Source organism: Oncorhynchus mykiss, chromosome 24 (genome assembly GCF_057628025.1).
Source record: "Oncorhynchus mykiss isolate SJ-2025 chromosome 24, ASM5762802v1, whole genome shotgun sequence".
Classification (NCBI taxonomy): Eukaryota; Metazoa; Chordata; class Actinopteri; order Salmoniformes; family Salmonidae; genus Oncorhynchus; species Oncorhynchus mykiss.
The window spans coordinates 3,046,637-3,073,843 of record NC_143045.1 but is presented as its reverse complement, the minus strand read 5'-3'; the positions used below and the strand labels follow the sequence as shown (position 1 = coordinate 3,073,843).

Here is a 27,207-nt window from a genome sequence, read left to right as displayed (position 1 = left end):
ATGCCTTGCGTGAGAGAACCAATGTTCCAGTTCCCCAAAAGGGTAAACTGTTGATCCGGCACTGCAGGCCTGGCTCAATCCGACGGTCCCAAGTATTTGAAAGAAAAACAAATATTGTTTGAACCCAGGTCTGTCAGTAATGTCGCAGGCATGGCTGGGTTCGGTCGGGCATTAGTTCCTTGTTGACTAACTGAAATCATTCAATGGATGGAGTTACGAGTCAATTATCCAAATGGGAAACAAAACCTCAAGACACCCCATAATCCGATACTGAGAAACCAGCAGTATGATCGATACGAGGGAGTATCAAACAAAATGATGGTGGTATAACATCTAAATGACAACAGATGACTCATTTGCTTTTACTGAAGAAAAAAAACAGTCTGAAATTCAATACATGTCACATTCTAGTGTCTTGATAGCTCACTCACAGGACATTTATTCCTAATGAGGGAATATGAACATTACAGTATGACAGCCAGTCAACCAGTCTCTAACTCCCTCCTCCCTGCTGTAGGCTACTAAGGAAGGAACAGGGGCTGTCACCTAGCCTGATCCCAGAGCTGTTTGTACAGTCTGGCCATCAACCTATGATCTTAGGTGTATCAATGACAGCACATACAGTTCTCGGACCAGGCTAGCAGTGTCCCAAGTTAATGTGACAATATGATTGACTGTATGACCAGTGGTAAGAGAAGGGTTAGAGGATTTATATCTAAATATAAATACAGACATATAAATATATATAAATATATTCAGCTGGTAGACCAAACAGTAAGGTAAGGATTAGGGGGATATGGTTCTGCTGGCTGAATATTCACTGCAAAAATGCACACCCAATGGCTTTTAGTATAATGTTAACCAACAGACTTGGGAGCATACTGTATATCACAGTGTGCACTGCAGTCTAACTAAACTCCACAAAAGATTAACCTAATCCTAATCTTAAACAGACAAACAGCAGCATGCCATTCCTCTCCTATCCAGAGTGGGGCACCCTTACCATCCTCAGGTAGTTCATGAGGCTGGTGCCATGCTCCCAGATCTTGGAGGACTTGCAGGAGAGCTGTGTGGCGCCCACGTTCTGGCTACGGTTGAGCTCCTGGACCGCCGCAACCACCGCGTGCACTGCGTCAAACAGCAGCGCCGACGAGAGCTGAGAGAGAGAGGGAGAAAGAGAGAGAAACATTGCTTTGGCTTTGGCAAATGCAAATGCAATGCTTTGGCAATGTTAACACATGTTTCCCATGCCAATAAAGCCCCTTGAATTGAATTGAATTGAGAGAGAGAAGAAAAAAAGGGAGCGAGGGAAGGAAGAAAAGGAGGGATATGCTGTCACAAACACACACCGTTCTTCCATCCTCCCTGACGCCCGCTCTACTTGGTCAGTGATGGGTTAAAACAAGCGAGCACCAGAATGCCATTCAGCAGTCAAATATTACATGAGCTCATTAGGATCCTCTGATGTGCTGACAAACTGGAAAAAAAGCCCCTCCACTTTCACCCCTACTGGAGCTGGCAAGCCCTGGCCATTCCAATTACCACACATTTGTCGGAGTGGAGGCGGAAGCGCAGGAAGGGGGATTTTTTCTTCTTCTGTAGACTGTTTACATACAGGTAGCCTAGTGGTTAGAGCGTTGGGCCAGTAACCGCAAGGTTGCTAGATTGAATCCCCGAGCTGACAAGATAAAAAATCTGTCGTTCTGCCCCTGAACAAGGCAGTTAACCCACTGTTCGTAGGCTATCATTGTAAATAAGAATTTGTTCTTAACTGACTTGCCTACTTAAATAAAATAAATAAACATACAGGCCCCATCTGTGTATGTAAAGACAATTAACATGCATGATGTCATAGATTATACACGGGAGAGAGGGAGTATTTCACCGTTATATGTCTGTATAATAAAGTACTAAGGCCTTAATGGCCCTGAACTGTTGTGCATATTGATATGGGACTATATAGATGATTGTGCTGTATAGTAAACAATGAGCACCATATACAGTAAGGCCCATAGCAATTATAATACATATCCTCCTTGCATAAGCCAATGTTGAACTGGACTGCGCTATAGGCAACAAGGTATACTGTACACAACAGCGAGTGTGTACAGTGGTTCAGTGTCAATTGGATTACTGGAGGGAAAGTTGATGACAGCAACTTCCCGATCATAAATCAAGATTATGCACCATGTGACCTTCAAAGTAGGTCAGATGTTTTCAGATTTCAAAAGTAGTCTAATGTCAAAATGAATCCACATCTCACGCCATCGGTTGTGTAGATCCATATTGTGGATTGAGGCATATAACTGGATCTACAAAACAAATGGCCTGGGGTGTGGACTTATCTCAAAATGTCTACCATTCTTCCTCACCTCCCTCTCTTCCACCCCTCCAACTATCTCATTCCATGACGTTGTACAGCTAAGAGAGAGGGATCTTTAAAAATGAAACCTGATATGAAAGCTCCCTGGGACACCGCAGATGAATAGCAGGGAGAGAAGGCATAGATCTCTCACTCTCTCGTTATACTAGGGGCTCAGAGCTGTTATCCCTCCACTGCTCTATCTGATAGACTACAAAACATCCTGTGATCAATTAAAGATAACTCCTAATTAAGAGGGGAAAAAACAACTACAGAAAAACTACTGGTTTCTAAAAACAGCAGCCATTGATTTTTCAAAATCTTTCTTGACTGGGGGCAGTATTGAGTAGCTTGGATGAATAAGGTGTCCAGAGGTGCCCAGAGTAAACTGCCTGCTACTCAGTCCCAGACGCTAAGATATTATTAGTATATTTGGATAGAAAACATTCTGACGTTTCTAAAACTGTTTGAATGATGTCTGTGAGTATAACAGAACTCATATGGCAGGCAAAAACTGGAGAAAAAAATCTAACCAGGAAGTGGGAAATCTGAGGTTGGTCGTTTTTCAACTCATTCCCAATTGAAGATACAGTGGGATATTGGTCATGTTGCACTTCCTAAGGCTTCCACTAGATGTCAACAGTCTTTAGAACCTTGTTTGATGCTTCTACTGTGAAGTGGGGGCGATGGAGAAGGGAATGAGTCAGGGCTCTGCCATGAGCTTGTGACGCTCGTTCCATTGCATTTCTACAGACAAAGGAATTCTCCGGTTGGAACATTATTGAAGATGTATGTTAAAAACATCCTAAAGATTGATTCTATACTTCGTTTGACATGTTTCTACGGACTGTAAAGGAACTTTTTGACTTTTCGTCTGCTCCTAGTGAATGCTTGTCATGAATTTTGATTTGTGAACTGAACTCGCTAACAAAAGGAGTTATTTGGACATAAATGATGGACATTATCAAACAAAACAAACATTTATTGTGGAACTGGGATTCCTGGGAGTGCATTCTGATGAAGATCATCAAAGATAAGTGAATATTTATAATGTTATTTCTGACCTCTGTTGACTCCAACATGGTGGATATCTGTTTGGGTTGTTTTGGTCTCTGAGCGCCGTACTCAGATTATTGTATGGTTTGCTTTTTCCATAACGTTTAAAAAAAAAAAATCTGACACAGCGGTTGCATTAAGGAGAAGTGTATCTAAAGTTCCATGCATAACACTTGTATTTTCATCAACATTTATGATGACTATTTCTGTAAATTGATGTGGCTCTCTGCAAAGTCACGGGATGTTTTTGGAACTACTGAACATAACGCGCCAATGTATACTGAGATTTTTTGATATAAATATGAACTTTATCGAACAAAACATACATGTATTGTGTAACATGAAGTCCTATAAGTGTCATCTGATGAAGATCATCAAAAGGTTAGTGATTAATTCTATCTCTACTTCTGATTTTTGTGACTCCACTCTTTGTCTGGAAAAATGGCTGAGTTTTTCTGTGACTTGGCTCTGACCTAACATAATCATTTGTGGTGCTTTCGCTGTAAAGCCTATTTGAAATCGGAAACTGTGGTGGGATTAACAGGAAGTGTATCTTTAAAATGGTGTGAAATACTTGTATGTCTGAGGAATTTTAATTATGAGATAACTGTTGTTTGAATTTGGCGCCCTGCACTTTCACTGGCTGTTGTCATATCGATCCCGTTAGCGGGATCTCAGCCCATTAAGAAACAAAAATTCAATAAACCCAATTAATGAATTACTCGTTGCTGTCTGTTGGATGTCAAATTAAACAAATACTCTTGTACACTTCTCGTTGACACAATGGTATGGTGAATTGGGTTCATTTAATAACCATGTGGCAATTACATTTTATTTGACTAATTAACGACTACACAGACAACTGAACTTCGGGATATCAAAGTAGATGTTGTTAAAGGCATAGAAAGACTTCAAGCCTTAACATTCTAACATTCGCATGTGTAGGGATACTGTATAATATGGGAAAAGAGCTGGGGTGTATTCAGGAGGATGAAACTTTTGCAGATAGATATATAACAAAGGGAGAGGATCCTTTCCCTAAATCTAAACGCTACGTCAGTGTTTCTTAATCCTTGTCCTGACACTACACACCTGATTCCACAAATCAACTCATCATTAAATTCTGATTAGTGGAATCAGGTTTGTAGTGCTTAATGCAAAAACTAAAATGTGCACCTTTTTGGGTTCCCAGGACCAGGATTAAGAAACAATGTACTAGATAATAATATCTGTTCTGCATACATATCTGAACCCTCTGTTTGGTTGCAGATTGAAATGCAACTAATAGAGCTGAATTTCGAAGTGTACATGCTACAGTACGATTAGGAATCATCAGGTCTATTTGTTACATTTCTACCTGCAACACTACAGAACCTTCAGATAGAAATTCAGGATGTTTTGTAGATCAGAAATGATTGTCTAGCTGCTAGACAATCATCTCTGTTCTACATAAATCTGAACCCTGGTCTCACCGGTGTGCCGGCGAAGGGGGCGTGGTCACAGTTTTCCTGCCAGGAACGGTTGAGGCTGAGGAGGAAATCCTGGAAAAATGGATGTGTTCGGTTGAAGACGGAAAAGCCCAGAATGTTCACCCGCTCACTGGGCACGTCATCCAATCGCAGCAGAGAGAATTCCTGCAGAGGGAGGAGTCAGAGGGTCAAAGGTATAATGGTATTAGGTACGTGTATGACAAAGGCTTGGACATTTCCGACATAAATCACGTTTAGTGGCTGCAATACGTGGAGATATCTGATTGAATGGAATATTGAATCAATGTCAGGAAAAAGGGCACATGCTAATCTGATACGTTTAGCCCCAATTTCATTGATTTACTTGAAGTTTTACTATGTTAAGTTCATTTTTTCTGGATGATTAAGATTCCTAATTCCTTCAGAGAGTGTGTGTGGGGTGTGCATGAAATGTGGTGGCGTGTGTGTGTGCATGAAATGTGGTGGCGTGTGTGTGTGCATGTGCTCATTTAGTAGTTTAGTGCATATTCATTTGTGCGTGGGCATGTGTGTGCCGCCTGGAACAAACCCATGGAAATGTGCTTGGATGAAAAACAACATCTACTTTGATCAGTCTGGTTGCTCCCGAGCGGTAGGGAGGACGTCATCAGAAGGTCAATAGAGATATCAGCCTAGTCACCTTCAGGTGTCAGTGCCAGCACTACAGTCTATAACGGTGAAACCGCCTGTCACCTCACTGGGCCCAGGGACAGATATGATACATAAAGAGGAGAGGAGGAAAAGGAGAGGAGAGGAGAGGAGGAAAAGTGCCCAGGCTTCAGACAGTTCAGACAGAGACAGACTACTCTACTGTGGAAAGTAGGGGAGAAGAGGAGCTTAGAGGGCAGGAGGGTGTGTGTTTGTGTCTGTGCTGAGTCTGTGTGTGTGTGTGTGTGTGTGTGTGTGTGCGCGTGCAAGCATGAGTGTGCTTGCATGCGTGTTTGTGTGTGTGTCTGTGTGCATGTGTGCGAGCATGTGTCCAATCCTCAATAAGGGGGTTTGGGGCTGGTGAGTTGAGTGGGAAAAGAATACCGCTGAGAACAAGAACCTCACAAGACACCGGCAGTAGCCTTTCAAATCCCAGGGCTTAGATAAATTAGCGTGTTAGCGGGTTCCTCTGCAGCACTAGATCAAAGCCCAACTAGACTCTGGTGCTCTTACAACAAACACTAGCACAGTAGGAGAAGGTGAGCAGGCCACGGCGGAATGAAGGATAGGTGTTGGGCTGGATTATTGTGAGACAGAGAGTTGAGGAAGGAAAGAGACTAAGAGAGAAAGAGAGAAAAGTGTCATGGAGGTGAGAGAGGAAGAGAGACAGAAGAGGGAGAGGAGAAGAAAAATTGAGATAGAGAGAACAGAGAGTTGTGGGAGTTAGGAGGAAGGCATGACGGGCACTACAGGAGAGACGAAAGGAAACTGTGACTGGCAAATGGCACCCTATGTAGTGCACTACCTTTGACCAGGGCCTGTAAGGAATAGAGTGCCATTTGGAACACATCCAGTCTTTTCATCAGAGCCCCTGTGTGAGAACAGGACAGGAGAAAGCCCCTGGTGAACTCCTTTAGCATTACTAGCTACAGACCGCAATGCAAACTGGCAGCCTTATGTCTTCCCTATCTAGACCAATAATACAATCCCATTTAGTGGTGACACAGCTCTTTTTTATTTACTCTCTCCTAGCCATGTTGTCTCTGTATCTGATTTAAAGTTTAAGGCGATTCGCTGCACCAATATCGAAGCTAATGCTACTAGCTTCCGATGTTTTGATATTTTCGAGGCAAACTCTTGGCAGATTGTTTCTGCACTTTCAGCCAAGTATATTCAGGACATTGAGAACTCTGATATTGAGGAGTGAAACACACAGCACTTGATGAAAGGAAAGCTGAGTTGAGCTTGAAACAGTGTTTTCTCCGTGCCTAATTCTTTATGAATGAGTATCAAAATAAACATGCCGAAAGATTAATTTATTCATTCATTAATTCATGAGAACATTTCCAACATGGATCGTGTTGTTTTTCACAGCCCTTAGTACAACGGGAACTACCCCCCACATCTTAAAGCATTTAATCACCTTCAATATTTATCATCAATATATTTAATTCTGAAAATAGCATAATCTTTGGGCGCTGACCCTTCTTATATGGCAACTATAAAAAAACAATGACGAGTGGAGTACATTTTACACAGACACACCAATTCACTTCGCTTTCTTTGACCCTTTACACTTGTGGGAATTGGCCTATATGGACACAGCTACATTTAAATGTTTCTTACAGAAGAAATATAACAAGTATATGCATAACCACGGTAGCAATTAAAAGGGAACCGTTTGGAATTATGTGAAAAGTATTCAACTAAAGATGAGGACAACAGTTCACCTGACACAACATTACACTGTTGATTTGATGTGCGCTTTACATTTACGGTTCCTATTTAGGTGCTTACCAGTGTCCAAATCTGCAATTTTCAACCCGTATATGGGTACAAGTGTAAAGGGTAACAACATTAGGACATTTGAGTTATAGTCCTCACCACACCTTTATTGACTACCATCTGCACACTGGTGACAGTTTCATGATCTTCCCATCACTTGTCCCCAGTGTACCCCGACAAGCCCAATGGGAGAGGACCCATAATTACTCTTCAAGTGCACTTTAATAGATCATTAGGAGAGAAGCCTGTGCAAACGAGCTGGTCATTAAGTATGCCCCTCCTGGGTGCAGTCAAACACATGAAACACAAGGTCACCAAATATCCACTGGCGGCATCTGGAGAAATCTAGCTAGCACAAGTGGTGTACAGTGCCATGAAAACGCATTTGACCCCTTTCTGATTTTCTCTATTTTTCCATATTTTTTTATACTAAATGCTATCAGTAAACCGAATATTAGATAAAGTGAACCTGAGTTTAACAATAAACCCTAAAAATGTATACTTATTTTATTTATTTAATTAACAAAGTTATGCAACACCCAATTCCCCTGTGTGAAAAAGCAATTGCCCCCTTGCCCTCAATAACTGGTTGTGCCACCTTTATCTGCAATGACTGCAACCAAATGCTTCCTGTAGTTGTTGATCAGCCTCTCACATCGCTGTGGAGAAATGTTGGCCCACTCTTGCATGCAGAACTACTTTAACTCAACGACATGTGTGTTTCAATCATGAACTGCTCATTTCAAGTTCTGCCACAACCTCTCAGTGGGATAAGCTCTGGACTTTGACTAGGCCATTCCAAAACGTCAAATGTGTTGCTTTTTAATCATTTCCATGTAGACTTGATTGTGTGTTTTGGATCGTTGTCTTGCTGCACGACCAAGCTGCGCTTCAGCTTCAGCACACAGGCGGATGGGCCTGACATTCTCCTGTAGAACTCTCTGATACAGAGCAGAATTCACGGTTCGTTCTATTAAGGAAAGTCCTCCAGGTCCTGAGGCAGCAAAAGCATCTCCAAACCATCTCACTACCACCACCATGCTTGACCTGTTGGTATGAGGTTCTTACTGTGGAATGCAGTTTTTGGTTTTCGCTAGACATAATGGGACCCATCTCGTCCAAAACGTTGACTCAAGTTTGCCAAAAACCACCTGGAAGCACCTGGATGATCATCAATAATCTTGGAAGAAGGTTCCATGGACAGATGAGTCAACAGTATAACTTTTTGGATGACATGGGTCCATTATAACCGCCGAAAACCAAACAAACAAGCATTCCACAGTAAGAACCTTATACCAACAGTCAAGCATGGGAGTGGTAGTGGGATGGTTTGGGGATGCCACGGCAACGTGACTCACCATCTGTAGGAGCTATCCATTTTCGTGTACCTAATAAAACCGAAAGTGCCTTCAGAAAGTATTCACACCCATTGACTTTTTCCACCTTTTGTTGTGTTATAGCCTGAATTTAATATGGATTACATTTAGATTTTGTGTGACTGGCCTATCCACAATAGCCCATAATGTCAAAGTGGACATTTTTTTACAATTTTTTTTATTTTTTTTAAGTAAAGCTAAAATGCTTCAGTCAGTAAGTATTTAATATGATTTTTGAATGACTACCTCATCTTTGTACCCCATACATATAATCTGTAATGTCCCTCAGTTGAATAGTGAACTCAGATTCAACCACAAAGCCTTACCAAAGGCCTCACAATGGGTCAATGGGTCAAAATTTTAAAAAGCACACATTGAATATCCCACATGGTGAAGTTATTAATTACACTTTAGATGGTGTATCAATACACCCAATCACAACAAAGATACAGGCATCCTTCCTAACTTAGTTGCCGGAGAGTAAGGAAACCGCTCAGGGATTTCACCATGAGACCAATGGTGACTTTAAAACAGTTACAGAGTTTAATGGCTGTGATAGGAGAAAATGGATCAACAACATTGTAGATACTACAAGCATACTCCAAGATAGAATTAGCTTGTACAGAATATAAATATTCCAAAACATGCATCCTGTTTGCAATAGGGCACTAAATAAAAAAAATGTAATCCAACACAACACATCACTCTTCATATTTTCAAGCATATTGCTGGCTGCATCATGTTATGGGTATGCTTGTCATCAAACTAGGGAGTTTTCTTTGGGATAAAAATAAATGGAATAGATCTGAGGACAGGCAAAATCCTAGAGCAAAACATGGTTCAGTATGCTTTCCAACAGACACTGGGAGACAAATTCACCTTTCAGCCAGACAATAACCTAAAAACAAGGCCAAATATACACTGGAGTGGCTTACCAAGATGACATTGAATGTTCCTGAGTCTCGTAGTTACGGCAAGACTTGAAAATGGCTGTCTAGCAATGATCAACAACAAACTTGACAGAGTTTTCTGAAGGCACTGTACACACGTGTACATGCGCGCACACACAAACCCCACCCAACCACCCACCTTTCCTTTCCTGACCCGCAACCCCCTCCGACCCCCTCACAGTCACACACACAATCGTACACACATCCCTGCTTGCATAAAGAGCAGCATAAAGACAGAGGCTGGCCCCGGTGGCCTCCAGCTGCCCCGCGTCGGGCCTTGGCAGCCAGTGAGGGGTGCTGGGTGAGGTGCTGACTGGCTGGCGATGGGCCCCCGACACAGCCTGTCACCTGGAGATCAATCAGAAACGAGGAGCTGAGCCAACCCGCTGTTCACCTGCTGGCACCTCTTGGACTCTCTTAATAACACAGGCAAACTAACAGACACACACATGCGTGCAGACAAATGCATGCACGCCGCAGACAGGCAGGCACATGCCTACACACATTCTGTTTGTTGTGGTGTATCCAAGCTGAGAGCTGAATAATGAGCTCCCCAGAGACCTGGCTGTTACCTTGCTGTTGTGCACTGTCAGGGACAACACACACTGTCACACTGCTGCTTGGGTCCCACCAACAGGGGCCACACAGCTAGACTCCTTCTCCTGCTATCTATCAAAAACTATTTGTTTTGTAATGCTGAGCAAACTTGCTAAGGAACACATATTTTTGTAAATATATAGAATCTAACACAATTTCAATGCCTGTCAGGTAATCTTCCATTAATAAGGACCCTTTGTGTGACATACTGTATTTGGTAAGCTATGCAAACACACAAAATCTAACCTTATTTTGAAGGAAACTCAGACTTGTCCCTGTTTCCATTGATCTAGTTTTCTCAAATAGGATGGAAGTGCCAAGATTATAGTGAGTTTGCATAATCTAAGCTCCAGGAGCATCCAAGCATACTCCAAGCTAGAATTAGACTACACTTCAGCGTGCACATAGGATTGTGTTCTACAAACGGTACATATTGAGAGGGTAATTGTATAACAGCAGCAATGTCAAGAAGTTAACATAAAAAAGGATGTTAGCATTAGCCGTACAGCTCAATGTCAAGAAGCTTAAGCAGAGTAAGAAGCTAGCACAATTTTTTTTGAAAACCATTCTTTCGAATGTTAACATTAGCAAGCTGTACAGCTGCGAATGCCTACCATGATCAAAGGTGGACATGCATTGGTTGTAAGGCTGCTTTAACCTCTTGAGTGTAGGGGGCAGTAGTTTGATGTTTGGATGAAAAATGTACCCAAATGTACCCAAATATTCAGGCCCAGAATCTAGAATATGCATATCATTGTCAGATTAGGATAGAAAACACTCTAAAGTTTCCAAAACTGTCCAAATATTGTCTGTGAGTATAACAGAACTGATATTGCAGGCAAAAACCTGAGGAAAATTCAACCAGGAAGTGCTGTTTTTCCTGGAACCTCTCTGTTCCATTGCATGCCTTCCCTCCAATTAAAGGGATATAAACCAGATTCCTTTCTCTATGGCTTCCACATGGTGTGAACAGTCTTTAGACATAGTTTCAGGCTTTTATTCTGAAAAATTAGCGAGAACAATAACATCGCGTCAGTGGATGGCTGGGTGCCAGCAGTTTTGCATGCGCAACAGCATGGAGCAGACATTTTCTCTCTCTCTCCTATTGAAAAGGCTACGGTCCGGTTGAAACATTATCGATTATTTATTGTAAAAACAACCTGAGGATTGATTATAAAAAACGTTTGACATGTTTCTACGAACTTTACGGATACTATTTGGAGTTTTTGTCTGCCCCGTCGTGACCGCTCGAGCCTGTGGATTTCTGAACAAAACGCGCCAACCAAATGGAGGTATTTTGGATATAAAAATCATCTTTATCGAACAAAAGGAATATTTAATGGGTAACTGGGAGTCTCGTGAGTGCAAACATCCGAAGATCAACAAAGGTAAACAATTCATTATATTGCTTTTCTGACTTTCGTGACCAATCTACTTTGCTGCTAGCTATTTGTAATGTTTTGTCTGCTGAGAGAGATGTCCTAACATAAACGCTTGGATAGCTTTTGCTGTAAAGCTTTTTGGAAATCTGACACGCCTTGTGGATAAACAACAAGCTAAGCTGTGTTTTGCTATATTGCACTTGTGATTTCATGAAAATTAAAAAAAATGTGTAATTTAATTTAAAATGATCCCGCTAACGGGATGGGTGCGCCAAGAAGTTAATAAATGTCAGACATTTGACTAAAGAGGAATTTACTCTAAGCATTTAAATACGCATCTGCTACAGGTACATGATAACTGACCGACACCAAAATTACCTCATAATCTTTTACCTTCAGTGACATTCAAAATGAAAGAAAGGTCACAGCTTATTTACATTTTGAGAAATGTCGCTGAAATGTTGTGTTAAGTGTAATATCAAGTGGAGGAGAGCAGTGAAATGTTGTAGTAGCCTACTGAACAAGGGAGTTATAACAGGGTTATGTTTGTAGAGTAGATATTGTCCTTGAGTGCCAAAACACTTGAAATAGCCTTATTGGTGTTGTAGCTGCATGTTATGCGAGTTCAAGGCCCCATACACAAGAGAGAGCACTGAGGCATTCCATCAGGGACTTCTGAAACTGTACATCAAATAAAAAAATAAAAAAGTAACACAAGAAAATTAAATAACAATAACAAATAAGAAGGCTACATAGAAAGGTGGAGGGCGGGGGGGGGGGGTCAATATAAACAGTCCGGGTGGCCATTTGATTAATTGTTCAGCAGTCTTATGGCTTGAGGTTAGAAGCTGTTTGGAACCTTTTGGTCCTAGACTTGGCGCTCCGGTACCTTTTGCTGTGCGGTAGCAGAGAGAAGAGTCTATTACTTGGGTCACTGGAGTCTTTGACATGTTTTGGGGCCTTCCTCTGACACCGCCTAGAATATAGGTCCTGGATGTCAGGAAGCTTGGTCCCAGTGATGTACTGGGCTGTAAGCACCACCCTCTGTAGTGCCTTACGGTCAGTTGCCGAACAGTTGCCGTACCAGGCGGTGATGCAACCAGTCAGGATGTGCTCGATGGTGTAGCTGTAGAACTTTTTGAGGATCTGGGGACCCATGCCACAAAGGTGTTGTCGTGCCCTCTTCACAACGGTCTTGGTTTGTTTGGACCATGATCATTTGTTTGTGATGTGGACACCAAGGAACTTGAAACTCTCAACCCGTTCCACTTCAGCCCTCGATGTTAATGTGGGACTATTTGGCCCTCCTTTTCCTATAGTCCACAATCAACTTCTTTGTCTTGTTGTCCTGGCACCACACTGCCAGGTCTCTGACATCCTCTCTATAGGCTGTCTCATCGTTGTCGGTGATCAGGCCTACCACTGTTGTCGTCAGCAAACTTAATGAAGGTGTTGGAGTTGTGCTTGGCCACGCAGTCATGGGTGAACAGGGAGTACAGGAGGGGACTAAGCATGCACCCCTGAGGGGCCCCAGTGTTGAGGATCAGCATGGCAGATATGTTGTTGCTTCCCTTACCACCTGGGTGCGTCCCGTCAGGAAGTCCAGGATCCAGTTGCAGAGGTAGGTGTTTAGTCCCAGGATCCTTAGCTTAGTGATGAGCTTTGTGGGCACTATGGTGTGGAACACTGAGCTGTAATCAATGAACAACATTCTCACATAGGTGTTCCTGTACAACAGAAAGCGCACTGCATGGGAAGGAAAACAAGTGGCTTCAACCACTTAAAACGGCAAACGTTGCTGGTGATCGAAGCTACTGGAGGAAGTTGATGGTAATCAGATCTGGAGCTTGAGGATGCTGATGGTGATGACGATGGTCCCTCATGGAACATCCTCCAGGTTTCTGGATGAGAAGAATGTCTGATGAGCAAAACGGGAAAGAGACATCCATCCTATGCCTAATCAATCCAAAGACACCACTGGAGCGCAATACCAAGGGCTCCAGTGCCTCCTGATATTGTATCATATCTTTAAATTGGCATATTCATTTTCCCAATGATACAATATCAATTAATTATATCCTTTTGTACGGTGGAAGAAGACGGTAATGCCTTCTCATCCCAGGCAGCTCTGTCTGTGTGCAATAATGAAATCCAATTCTAGTGGCATAGTGATTACACTAATAGCTGGAATGTTCACGCAAGTGTTTTGGGCAATAAGTCATTTCATGCTCATATCAATTGCCATGTAAATTCAGTCAGTGGCTCCAAAGCGTCCTGCTGCCTCTTAATTACAAAGACTGGGGAGTAAGGAGCGTCCCTACATATCAGCACAGCTCTCACACTCATTATATACGGAGGTAATCCTGGAATATCATTTCCTCTGTCTTAGTCAACAGTAAAAATTGGTATCTATGGATCAGTCCCAAATGACACCTTATTCCCTATGTGCCCCATGGTCAAACGATGTGTACTATTAAGGGGATAGGGTGCTATTTGGGACGTGAGCTATGAGAGTAATACAGTATCATATTCCTGTGGGTTCATAGGAGATGAAGGCAATAATGCATGCAATGCTTCTATTACTGTACACCTCAGCGCAGCACAGTGGGAGTTGATGTATTACCTTTATTTGAAATTGTTTAATAGGGGCATATATCAAAAACAAGTAGACTTTTCTGCTGAGTGTTAATTATATAAATGACCGCTTTCGGATCCATTATTCAGAGAATTATGGCGGAGCCTGCAACAATAATAGCCCATTTGTAAGGCGGAAGAGACATGATCTCCTGAAAAATCTAGAAGTGGACAAGGCCGCAATCGCCATGAATTTTGCGGAGTACAGCATACAGTATGCTGAAAATATGAAATGCAATTTTTTTACACTATCTCCATCCTGTCTCCAATCCCGGTGGAACAAGGCAAAAAGAAACAAAAAACCAGAGCGAGAAATACTATAAAAAAGGAACTATTCCACTCCAATTACAAATTAATGCTGTTCTCTGTATGAAGAGCTCCGAGGTAAGGAATCCTAAACACAGAGACAATTTGCGGCGAGATAAAAAAACACTGAAATATGGATGACAAATCTTGTACTTTTGCGGCACTGGGTTCATGCCAAAGATTCCTTAAGGTCGTCTCGTCTGGTGGTATGTGAGAGATGAGCCTCACAGCATGTGAGTTGGACTCAGACGAGACAAGACAGCGGGGATAATCTCACAGAGCCGATGGAAATGAGAGAGGAGCTAAACACTCATTTTAGTGAGCCCTGAGCGCTTGCTATCGATCTCTGGAGGCCAAGTGACTCCCCTGATACTCTGGACCGAGCCCTGCAGCACTTTGTCACCTACGGTATGGACAAGACAGGCTGATGAATACCGAGGAGAGGAGGTTATTTCACCCTGTCCAAGGAAATGGCTGCTGCTGATGATGCCAGGTATTCAACAGTTTCAGATGAAACTGATACGATACAACACAACTTTATTTGTCCATTGGATCAAACGGAAATTAGTCTTCTGCTCTCTCCCCCCCCCCCCCCCTCAGACAACACAAACACACACACCGTTTGATTTGAGATAGATCCAACACAGACCTCGACAAGGTCACACTGCCAGTACCTTTATCTCTATTGTCAGTTAAGATAATTATTTATCGACCAGATTGTTCACCTTGGCAGAGGCGAGTGATAATTACAATACAGTAACATGTCAAAATGAGAGCTCCATTATGCCAATTCATGTAAGCCAAGTAGCCACGGGGTTGGCGATGCAAGTGTAAACATCGCTAATGGTTCTGGAGTAAAAGCTGAAGGAGCGATAACACAAAGCGTAGCTAGCTCTTGGCATAAGAGACTATTTAATGGAGAGACTCCATTTCAAAGAGAATGAAATGTGGGAAGGAGGGTCACGCCACAATGGCCCGCCGCTGATTTCAAGGGTTTTTGATTTACAAAGTAAAAGAACAGTAAGAAGTCAAATCTTCCAGCTTTTCCACAGTTTTCAATACTAATTAACAAGCTCATTTGGATAAGTGAATACACACACACGCACGCACTTTACCCACCCACGCACACGCACAGACACACACACCATTTGGATAAGTGAATGCACACTCTTGCAGGCACACGCACGGACGCGCACTCTCGGGGGACGGATAGGTGTCACACTTTTCCCCCCATCCCTAGCAAACACAGCTGATTAAAACAAATGGCATTTTAAACTGAAGATTATGATTAGTTGATTATTGGAGTCAGATGGAGCAAAAGTGTGACACCAAACAGGCCCCCGAGGACTGGAGTTGCCCATCCCTGCTCTGGGGCATTTACAGGCGTTATAGTGTATATGGAGAATTACGGTCATAAGAGAACATAACTGTATGTTAAGGGCATAAAGGAAATGCCTCTGACGGGGAGGAATGGGATGCTATATCAGGCAATGCAATTGTCAACACTGAGCCATGAAGACATTGGCACAGGGAGAGAGAAAGAGAGCTGCAATGAGGGGTGGCACACAGTAATCAATAATCTTGCCGACTTCAGACATTAACCTACAAGTTTAAGGGAAGCAGTAAAGTTAGGTGCTAAATGGTTTGTCTCGATTTAAGAAAAACATTTGTATCTCTGTCACATTGCCCCATAAATGCATTTTGCCCCCCGGCTGGATTTTATCTGCACTGACAACAATGCAGAGTAATCTTCCCCCTCGAGTACAAGGAAGCATTGCTTAAGTGAACACATCATGCCAGCATTAGCATATGACAAAATAATGACATACTTTATATTCTGACGAGAGGCCCCTCTCTCTGTTGTCACCTTTCCATGTAGCCTTTTAACTTTTCTATTACTCAGTTGGCTGATTCTCAAACTCTGTGTCTAAACACGGAAATATGAACTTTACATAAGCTGTTTGTCAGGAATTAATTAAATCCCAAATAATTTTGGGTGTCACAGTGGAATGACTTTTAAAGCATTTTGAATGGCAAGGTTTGGGAGTCGTGAATGGCATGTAGTCATAGAGACAACAGAGACATGTGGTGTTGTGTGTTTTTTTTTGTAATCCACCGTTCAGTCAAGGTGTTCGAGAATTGCTCTAAGGGTGACATTTTCCCCTTGCAAACACTGTGCTGTGAGCAAACACAGTAACATTCAAATAGACGGGATGAGTAACACTTGAATATGCGCAATGTATGTTGAACCGGTTTTATTCAATATTTTGATATCATGTTGGTCATATTGCAATGATCAGTGCTACTTCCTGTAACCGCTATGGACAGTATAGTTTTCAAAGACCAGCAAGCTGATACACATGTGAATTGTCTCTGTACACTGTATTTGTACTAACTATGCGAGTGTGTGAGTTAGAGGGGAAGATAAGGAGAGTGTATGTGTGAAAGATCAGGAGAGTGTTTGTGTGAGAGAGAGAGAGAGCGAGAGATAAAAATACAAATTTCAACTGGACTATATTGGCATATTTCAACACAAACTTCAACCAATCATACTGCAGAGATGACACTGACTGTTCACAAAAATAATACAAATCAGGAAGCATGTCGAAGCCAAGTCCCAAGAAGGCACAGAAGAAACGCGGGGAAACTTTTAATGCCAAACACATAATGGGGATTACCTATTATAGGGGGGCTGAACTGGCCTCATTTTTCGGCTTGGTCATTAAGAAACGCAGCAGCCATGACTAAAGCCAAATGAGAGTTGTCTTGGGGGTGGGGGGGCGGGGGGGGGGGGGGTCTCTCTTCTGTGCGTGTGTTCGCACGTGGCAAGCATCTGTACATTCACTTTGCCAAAACAGTACACAGCTAGTCACTCACCTTTATAGATAAATTGATACAGTCTAACCAGGTCTTGCCTTGAAGTTGCCTAGGCTAGCTAGCCAAAATCTTTTGCCAATTCGCTTCAGCCGGCTGGTGTGCGACTGTGGCAAAATTGATTTGACATTGGATAGACCATCTCTGGGGCTAGTTAGAGACCATCATTACACTACACAATGTAAATGGGACTATATTTTAGTTGTCTCATTAAATTATTTTAATATTTGTAAATTCATTTCTACAATTTATAGTACATTGTGTAATTTGCTGATGGTCCCTAACTAGCCCCATAGGAATATCGGATGTCAAACCAAATTGACCATGGGCATTACGATCAGTCGCATGCAGTTGTGCTTCGAATTTATGATTACTTGGTTGCTTCCAGCTGTGGGCATGTAGGCAGGATTAAAATAAACCCAACCCAATAAAAATTCAAGGTACCCTTCATTCTGTGACATACCATTTTTTTTCCAATCATCTTGCAAATCTCTGTTTTGGATGAGACTTAATTTATGACCAAAGTGATCCTATTTACACATATTTACACATTCTACTGATTTTTATTCTAACTCATACCTATTGCATATGGGCCCTTTTCAAGTTGCTCTTTAAAGGAACTCATCAGCAATGCTTCAGAAGTTAAAACCAACCATTGCTCAGTGCACAAAGGTTCCCAGCAAGCCCCAAAAAACGCAGGTGTGTGTGTGTGTGTGTGTGTGTGTGTGTGTGTGTGTGTGTGTGTGTGTGAGAGAGAGAGGTTTGTGTGCCTGCATGTGCACGTGTTGTGTCACGGCACTATGCCACTGGCTGTTATACAGTATATAGCCTTCTTCCCGGCAGTGGTAGATAAGCAGGCGGCAAGGCCACCCTGCTATCCCTCTCCTCTGTGTGTTTGGGTGTGCATGTGTGCATACGTGTGTCTGACAGCGAGAGACACCGTCAGCTCTTCCTCAAGCATGGATGCATGAAAATAACAGCTTTGACAAGAGAGATCATGGGTGTGTGGAGAGGAAATATAGCATGAAGAACAAAACAAACAGGAGGAAAATGGCCCCCGCTAGGCGACGGGCTTAATATATGATAACCAAGCCATGCGCGCTGAGGCTTCAAAGTGACGCGATCTTCTGCTCGCCTAACCTTCAAATGACATTAGGCATCTTGCTGACGGAAGACGAGGCGCTGTGCATAACCTGACGTGATTTATTCCATCTTGACGAGTAGTTTGAATTGGAGGGCACAAGTCACTCTGATGCACACACTCATGCACACGGATATAGACCCACACACCAAATGGGGGAGGGCAGGGAAGAGGGGAGGGTTTTCCAAGTGAATATGGACGATTCTCTCTACATATAGGTGAGGAAAGGTCTATCAGGTCTGCCAGCGTATAGGCTATGAAGAAACGTGCGAGGGGAGCGCTGCCCAAAATGCTGTGGCTCTCCTCCTGGACAGCAAGCTCAAAGCCACTTACTTCAAAATCAAACATGTATTTGAATAACTTTTCACTTTGAATGACAGTGCCGAGTTTACATTAAGGCTCAAACTGTTGTCGGCTGACGCTAAGTAGACAACACCACTGCAAAGGCTCGTAAAACCGCAAACCGCACAGATAGGTGCTCATTAACGCAGCCTGTTTGCAACTCCTTTCTCCACTACCTTGCCAGACTAATTCCGACTGCATCATTAACTGAAGTGATTGTTTCTTGATTATTCATTACTTTCCGGACGGTGTGGCCCCTGTCCTTCGGAGGCAGGAAAGGTAAATTAATGTTGCGAGGGAACACATGGTCCGTCTCATAATAAGCTGGCTATCTGGGCTGATGTGTTAATGAAGGAATTCACAGTGAAAGAATTCATCGCTCTCCCCTGGGCGGCATACATCCAAGCGCATTACCCATAATGATTTCTCATTGATGGTCATTCTCCCTCATCCATCTCCCTGGCCCCGGGGACAGTAATAACTCATTGACTTGCCTGTCTTTAAGTGACACACACACTGAGTGTACAAAACATTAGAAACACCAAGGAGTTACTATAAGATAATGAGGGGGGGACGGTAAAAGTGTGTGTGTGTGTGTGTGTGTGTGTGTGTGTGTGTGTGTGTGTGTGTGTGTGCGTGCGTGCGTGCGTTCATGCGAGAATCATGTCTACTGGCTGAACGGATTCCACTGGATTAACCTTCTCCATGGCTCCTTTCCTATAACCTTCCCTAAGCCTCTCTCAATACGGGACCCCCATGGAGGAAAATGTGGAGAGCCAATGTAGGAAACTCAAGTTGATGTTATTTGAGTGGACATGAATCCCTCTCCCACAGTTTCAGCTGCCCTTTTTCATTTCCACAGTATTAGGTGCTACTCACAGCACTGCCACTCAATGATCCTCGGTTTCAATGACCCTGCCAAAGTCCACAAGTCACATATGTGCGCACACACACACACACACACACACACACGCACACACACACATGCACACACGCTCACTCACGCCGACAGACGCGCACACACGAAAATAAGGCTGTTGAGTTAATTTGCAAAATGTTGGGGATTTGAGGCACTTAACTTGTACACAAACACCACCCACACACACCCAAAGATACAGGCAACTATGATGTTGGACAAGACGATGCTGCTCATTTGGGTTTCTATCAATGGATTGTAAGTTCTGTTCCATTGTCCTCTGAGGAGCCCGTCTGTCTGTAATCCTCTAAAACAACATGGCCGTGGCAGACAGAGACAGTAAGAAGAATCGGAACGTCTGCTGCAATTTCCTCCCGGCGCACTCCTTAATCAATCAGCCAGCATCGCATCTTTGAATGACTGCACTTAGGAAACATACAACTCTAGACCAACAAAGCAAAACAAACATCAGATAAATATTATGCCTTGAATCCCTGAAAAGCGACACCAGAATCCGGTATTAGAAGTAATTTGCTGAGTACCCCCCCTTTTTTATGAGCCATATCTTGAGATGATTTGAGGAAACAAATTAGGCACACAAATGGAGTGTCAGGTCATTTGTCACAGTGTGTGTCAAAGGGCTAGCGCTCCGGCTGGTGATGTCAGAGAAAGAGCGGAGCATGCTGGGTAAAGCAGGGGGAGATGTGACACCTGATGGGAATACACAGGCTAATGGAAGGGGGACTGATTTCAGTGTTACAAGCCTACTGTGTTACATACATAAATGTTCTGCATGATCCTTCTTAAGATTATGAATGAGCAGGTGGATGACAATGATCATTGGTCGAATGTGTTGGCTGTGTAAAAAAGTGGATGGTTGATTCGTGTTCTGCATGGTTGCTCGTACTATTAAAACCGAGGTGAATGAAAATGACTTTTTAGAAGGAAAATTCCTTATAATCTTTTGAATTGTGCAATATATTGGTTGTTGATTCCCTGCCACCTCACATTGGCATTTGGATTCATAATGTCAACAAAAACACATTCTAACTGACAAATAAATGGAATGTGAAATGTCAGAATAATAGAGAAGAGAATGATTTATTTCAGATTTGATTTATTTCATCACATTCCCAGTGGGTCAGAGGTTTACATACACTCAATTAGTACTTAGTAGCATTGCCTTTAAACTGTTTAACTTGGGTCAAACGTTTTGGATAGCCTTCCACAAGCTTCCCACAATAAGTTGGGTGAATTTTGGCCCATTCCTCCTGACAGAGCTGGTGTAACTGAGTCTGGTTAGTAGGCCTCCTTGCTCAAACACGTTTTTTCAGTTCTGCCCACAAATGATCTAAAGGATTGAGGTCAGGGCTTTGTGATGGCCACTCCAATACCTTGACTTTGTTGTCCTCAAGCCATTTTGCCACAACTTTGGAAGTATGCTTGGGTTCATTGTCCATTTGGAAGACACATTTGCGACCAAGCTTTAACTTCCTGACTGATGTCTTGAGATGTTGCTTCAATATATCCACATAATTTTCCATCCTCATGATTTCATCTATATTGTGAAGTGCACCAGTCCCTCCTGCAGCAAAGCACCCCCACAACATGATGCTGCCACCCCTGTGCTTCAGGGTTGGGATGGTGTTCTTCGGCTTGCAAGCATCCCCCTTTTTCCTCCAAACATAAAAACAGATCATTAATACAGATCTAACAGATCTATTTTTGTTTCATCAGATCAGAGGACATTTCTCCAAAAAGTATGATCTTTGTCCCCATGTGCAGTTGCAAACCGTAGTCTGGCTTTTTATGGCGGTTTTGGAGCAGTGGCTTCTTCCTTGCTGAGCGTCCTTTCAAGTTATGTCGATATAGGACTCGTTTTGCTGTGGATATAGATACTTTTATACCTGTTTCCTCCAGCATCTTCACAAGGTCCTTTGCTGTTGTTCTGGGATTGATTTGCACTTTTCGCACCAGAGTAAGTTCATCTCTAGGAGACAGAACGCGTATCCTTCCTGAGCAGTATGACGGCTGCATGGTCCCATGGTGTTTATACTTGTGTACTATTGTTTGTACAGATGAGCATGGTACCTTCAAGCGTTTGTAAATTGCTCCCAAAGATAAACCAGACTTGTGGAGGTTTACAATTTTTCTTTAGTTTCTTTTGAGTTTCCCATGATGTCAAGCAAAGTGGCACTGAGTTTGAAGGTAGGCCTTGAAATACATCCACAGGTACACCTCCAATTGACTCAAACAAGGTCAATTAGCCTATCAGAAGCTTCTAAAGCACAGTCAACTTAGTGTATATGTCACGTTCTGACCTTTACTTCCTTTGTTTTGTATTTATTTAGTATGGTCAGGGCGTGAGTTGGGGTGGGCAGTCTATGTTTGTTTTTCTATGATTTGGGGATTTGTATGTTTCGGCCTAGTATGGTTCTCAATCAGAGGCAGGTGTCATTAGTTGTCTCTGATTGAGAATCATACTTAGGTAGCCTGGGTTGCACTGTTTGTTTGTGGGTGATTGTCTAGGTTGATTGCTTGTGTCAGCACAGTTCTCATTAGCTTCACGGTCGTTATTTCGTTTATTGTTTTTGTATAGTGTGTTTCAGTGTTCAGTGTTTTCTTTATTAAAATTCAAGATGAACACATACCACGCCGCATTTTGGTCCTCCGATCCTTCTCGCCTCTCCTCTTCAAATGAAGAGGAGGACGTCCGTGACAGTATGTAAACTTCTGACCCACTGGAATTGTGATACAGTGAATTATAAGTGAAATAATCTGTCTGTAAACAATTGTTGGAAAAATTACTTGTGTCATGCACAAAGTAGATGTCCTAACCGACTTGCCAAAACTATAGTTTGTTAACAAGAAATTTGTGGAGTGGTTGAAACACTTCGGTTGGAGTCGTTAACTCGTTTATGTAAACTTCCGACTTCAACTGTATATACAGTACCAGTAAAAAGTTTGGACACACCTACTCATTCCCCGGTTTTTCTTTATTTTTACTATTTTCTACATTGTAGAATAATAGTGAAGACATCAAAACTATGAAAAGCAGCCAACAAGTGCTCAGCATAGGTGGGAACTCCTTCAAGACAGTTGGAAAAGCATTACAGGTGAAGCTGGTTGAGAGAATGCCAAGTGTGCAAAACTCACCAAGGCAAAGGGTGGCTGCTTTGAAGAATAATCAAATATATTTTGATTTGTTTAACACTTTTATGGTTACTTTATGATTCCATATGTGTTATTTCATAGTTCTGATGTCTTCACTACTATTCTACATTGTAGTACATTGTCAAAATTAAGAAAAACCCTTGAATGAGTAGGTGTGTCCAAACTTTGGACTGGTACTGTATATCAGACTGCTCAAACATACATTGCTCATTGTGCTATTTTCAGTACAATATTACTTTTTAATTAGGAGTAAATGTTAACTATGTTTCAAAGCATTATGACAATTGTAGTCTGATTGTTACTGAGTCAAAAAAACATCGGAAGTGTGGATTATGGTTCAAGTTCAAATTTGAATGACTGCATTCCAGGATGGTACTTTTTGAATACCTTGGTTAATCTTAATGAATTCAAAACAATTGACATCCAAATGAGACCCACTGTATCTGTCAAGATCTCTGGATTTGCTACTACACATATCAATTTGAATACGTTCCAACTTCCCAGACAGCTCATTGCAGGTGGAGGTGACAGTCAGGGATGTGATGGTGAGAGAGACAGAGACAGAGACAGACAGATAGAGAGAGACAGACAGAGCTAGAGAGAGATGATATATAGAAAGATATAAAACAGAGGATGTGAGGAGTGACTATCTCTCATCCTCTGGAGCGGCTGATCACAAAATTGTCCTATCACCATCTAAGCTAGTGACAAATGACAAATGTCTATTCCCCCAGCTGATGCACAAATTGGGCTGCGGCACTATCTGGGACATTGGATTTAATTTCTTACAGTGCCCCACAGCCATTCTGCCTGCCATCACGGGCACCAGCACTGACACCTACGTTACACATCAGGGTTGTGTTCATTAGGAACCAACTGGAAGAAAACGGACTGAAATGGGGAAGGACTAACCTGGACGTGTTCAATTAAATTATCATATATTTTTTTACATGTAACCTTTATTTAACTAGGCAAGTCAGTTAAGAACAAGTTCTTATTTACAAGGACAGCCTACACCAGCCAAACCCAAACGATGCTGGGCCAATTGTGCGCCGCCCTGTGGGACTCCCAATCATGGCCGGTTGTGATACACTACAGAACCAGGGTGTCTGTAGTGACGCCTCTATCATTGAGATGCAGTGCCACTCGGAAGCACCATTTTCCAATAAGACACGCTCATTTTAATTTTCCGTTCCGTTGTTTTGGGCCAGCCACCATATATTTTAAAAGCACATTTAAAAAAAAAGGTACTTAAGCACTGTGGTAATGTCAAAACATAGTGCTCAAGAGAGTGGGGAATGCTTTTTCATGCAGCATGGTAGGCATTGCTAAGGGGGGCATCTCCCCCTCACCCATTCACCCCACCGCCAACATGAAAGGAATGGGTAATTACTCACGCTACCTGTCAAAGATTGACCTTCCAATACACTCCTCTATGTGGGAGCAGAATAAAGTGATCTGACTCCCTTCACTGATTACTTGGAAGTATAGCGAACAGTATTCTTTCCATGTTGAAAATAGGCATAATCAAAAGCTGCCATTTGTTGAGAAGGATCAGCCGAGCAGTGCTTGTGTGTGTAATTTCGAGGGAATATTGCTACGTTGGGGACGATGCGTGGACAGGTGATGATTAACTGAATGTTGAAAGAGCATTACATAAATAACGAGTGGTCTCTTCTTCCTGTGGGGATGGTGCTGTATGATGCTTTGTTGAGTGATCGCTTTCTCTCTTTAGGAAATTGAGGGTGTGGATCATCATCCTCCACAATGATATCCCCCCTCTCTTGCCCCCCAGCACCCAGTGGCACATAAATACATGGGGATCCGAGCAACTGGGTGAGAGGAAGAGGAAAACATGGGCTCCAGGATCCCATTAATGAGTCATCAATCAGGCCGATATGAATCATCTCTACAGGACCATTAGTGTAAAGTGTTACCAACATCATCAATTTCCATTAGCGAGTAGCAGCGACAGGCCCATCTCCTTACCAGCGAGGTGAAGATGTAGGTGTAGTAGACGGACAGCATGCCCAGCTCCGATGCCTGGAAGAAAGACAGAGAGAGACGGGGGGAGAGAGAGAAAGGGATAAGGAGAAAAATATATATATATTGAGAAGCTGATATACACCTAGTGTACAAAACATTAGGAACAGAGGAACTCTGGAGCTCTGTCAGAGCGACCATTGGATTCTTGGTCACCTCCCTAACCACGGCCCTTCTCCCCCGATTGCTCAGGTTGGCTGGGCGGCCAGCTCTAGGAAGAGACTAGGTGGTTCCAAACGTTTTCCATTTAAGAAAAATGGAGGCCACTGCGTTCTTGGGGACCTTCAATGCTACAGATATTTTTTTATACCCTCCCCCAGATCTGTGCCTCGACACAATCCTGTCACGGAGCTCTATGGACAATTCCTTTGACCTCATGGCTTGGTTTTTGCTCTGACATGCACTGGGAAAGACTAACGGAGCAAAGTACAGAGAGATCGTTGATGAAAACCTGCTCCAGAGCGCTCAGGACCTCAGACTGGGGTGAAGGTTCACCTTCCAACAGGAAAACAACCCTAAGCACACAGCCAAGACAACAAAAGAGTGGCTTCAGGACAAGTCTCTGAATGTCCTTGAGACTCAAGGCCGTAATCACTGCCAATGGAGCGTCAACAAAGTACTGAGTAAAGGGTCTGAATACTGGATAATGTAAATGTGATATTTCAGTTTTTTATATAATAAATGTGCAAACTTTTATAAAAACCTGTTTTGCTTTTTCAATATTGGGTATTGTATGTAGATTGATAAGTGGAAAAACAAATGAATCCATTTTAGAATAAGGCTGTAACATAACAAAATGGGGGAAAGCCAAGGGGTCTGAATACTTTCTGAATGCACTGTATACAGAGAGGTGTGTGCCTTTCCAAATCATGTCCAATCAATTGAATCAAGGTGTAGAAACATCTCAAGGGTGATCAATGGAAACAGGATGCACATTGAGCTCAATTTCGAGTCTCATAGCAAAGGATCTGAATTCTTATGTAAATAAGGTAATTTCTGTTTTTTATTTTAATTCATTTGCAAAAATGACTAAAAGCCTGTTTTCACTTTGACCTTATGGGGTATTGTGTGTAGATTGATGAAGGAAAAAAAATATTTAATCAATTTTAGAAAAAGGCTGTAACGTAACAAAATGTGGAAAAAGGGAAGGGGTCTGAATACTCTCCGAACACATTGTATGGGAGAGAGAAAGAAGGGGTTGGGGAGAGAGAGAAAAGTGAGAAAGGTCAGACATTCTCTGCAGTCTCCTGCTCGATTACACAGCGGAAGATCAAATCCACCCACATCTTGATAAGACATGACATATTCTTATCTAATGACGGGCTCTCTTAGTAATACGATATTTTAGTATGCTGCTCAATACATTAGGATTTGATTTAATCAAGCCTCAGCAGCAAGCACTGGTTGTGAAGGTGAACTTTCTACAGTTTCTTTTAGCATGTGTCTTTTGGTATACTGTGGACCCAAAGCTTTAAAATCATTTCATTTTATTTTATTTTTTTACAATCAGCCTATTCTGACTTACATCTGAGATATCCAGTACCAGTCAAAAGTTTGGACACACCTACACATTCAAGGGTTTTTCTTTATTTTCACTATTTTCTACATTGTAGAATAACAGTGAAGACATCCAAACTGAAATAACACATATGGAATCATGTAGCAACAAAAAAAGTGTTAAACAAATCGAAATATTTTAGATTGTAGGTTCCTCAAAGTAGCCACCTTGATGACAGCTTTGCACACTCTTGGCATTCTTTCAACCAGCTTCACCTGGAATTTCCAACCAATCTTGAAGGAGTTCCCACATATGCTGAGCACTTGTTGGCTGCTTTTCTTTCACTCTGCGGTCCAAATCATCCCAAACCATCTCAATTGGGTCGAGGTCGGGTGATTGTGGAGGCCAGGTCATCTGATGCAGCACTCCATCTCTCTCCTCCTTGGTCAAATAGCCCTGACACAGCCTGGAGGTGTGTTGGGTCATTGTCCTGTTGAAAAACAAATGATAGTCTTCAAAAATCTCAAATTTGGACTCATCAGACCAAAGGACAGATATCCACCGGTCTAATGTCCATTGCTCGTGTTTCTTGGCCCAATGAAGTCTCGTCTTCTT

At 42.4% G+C, this 27,207-nt stretch overlaps 1 protein-coding gene across 1 annotated transcript in view; it reads right to left on the bottom strand.

Annotated features, from left to right (window-relative positions):
* Positions 1–27,207, bottom strand: part of LOC110503540 (glutamate receptor ionotropic, kainate 4-like) — a 433,335-nt gene that overhangs the window by 67,274 nt on the left and 338,854 nt on the right. Inside the window, exons 8-10 of the mRNA XM_036961231.2 lie at positions 25,041–25,094; positions 4,891–5,052; positions 1,004–1,156 (exon numbers count right to left, since the gene is read on the bottom strand). Of these exons, the coding sequence (XP_036817126.1) occupies positions 1,004–1,156; positions 4,891–5,052; positions 25,041–25,094 (369 nt within the window). The remainder of the gene's footprint in view (positions 1–1,003; positions 1,157–4,890; positions 5,053–25,040; positions 25,095–27,207) is intronic.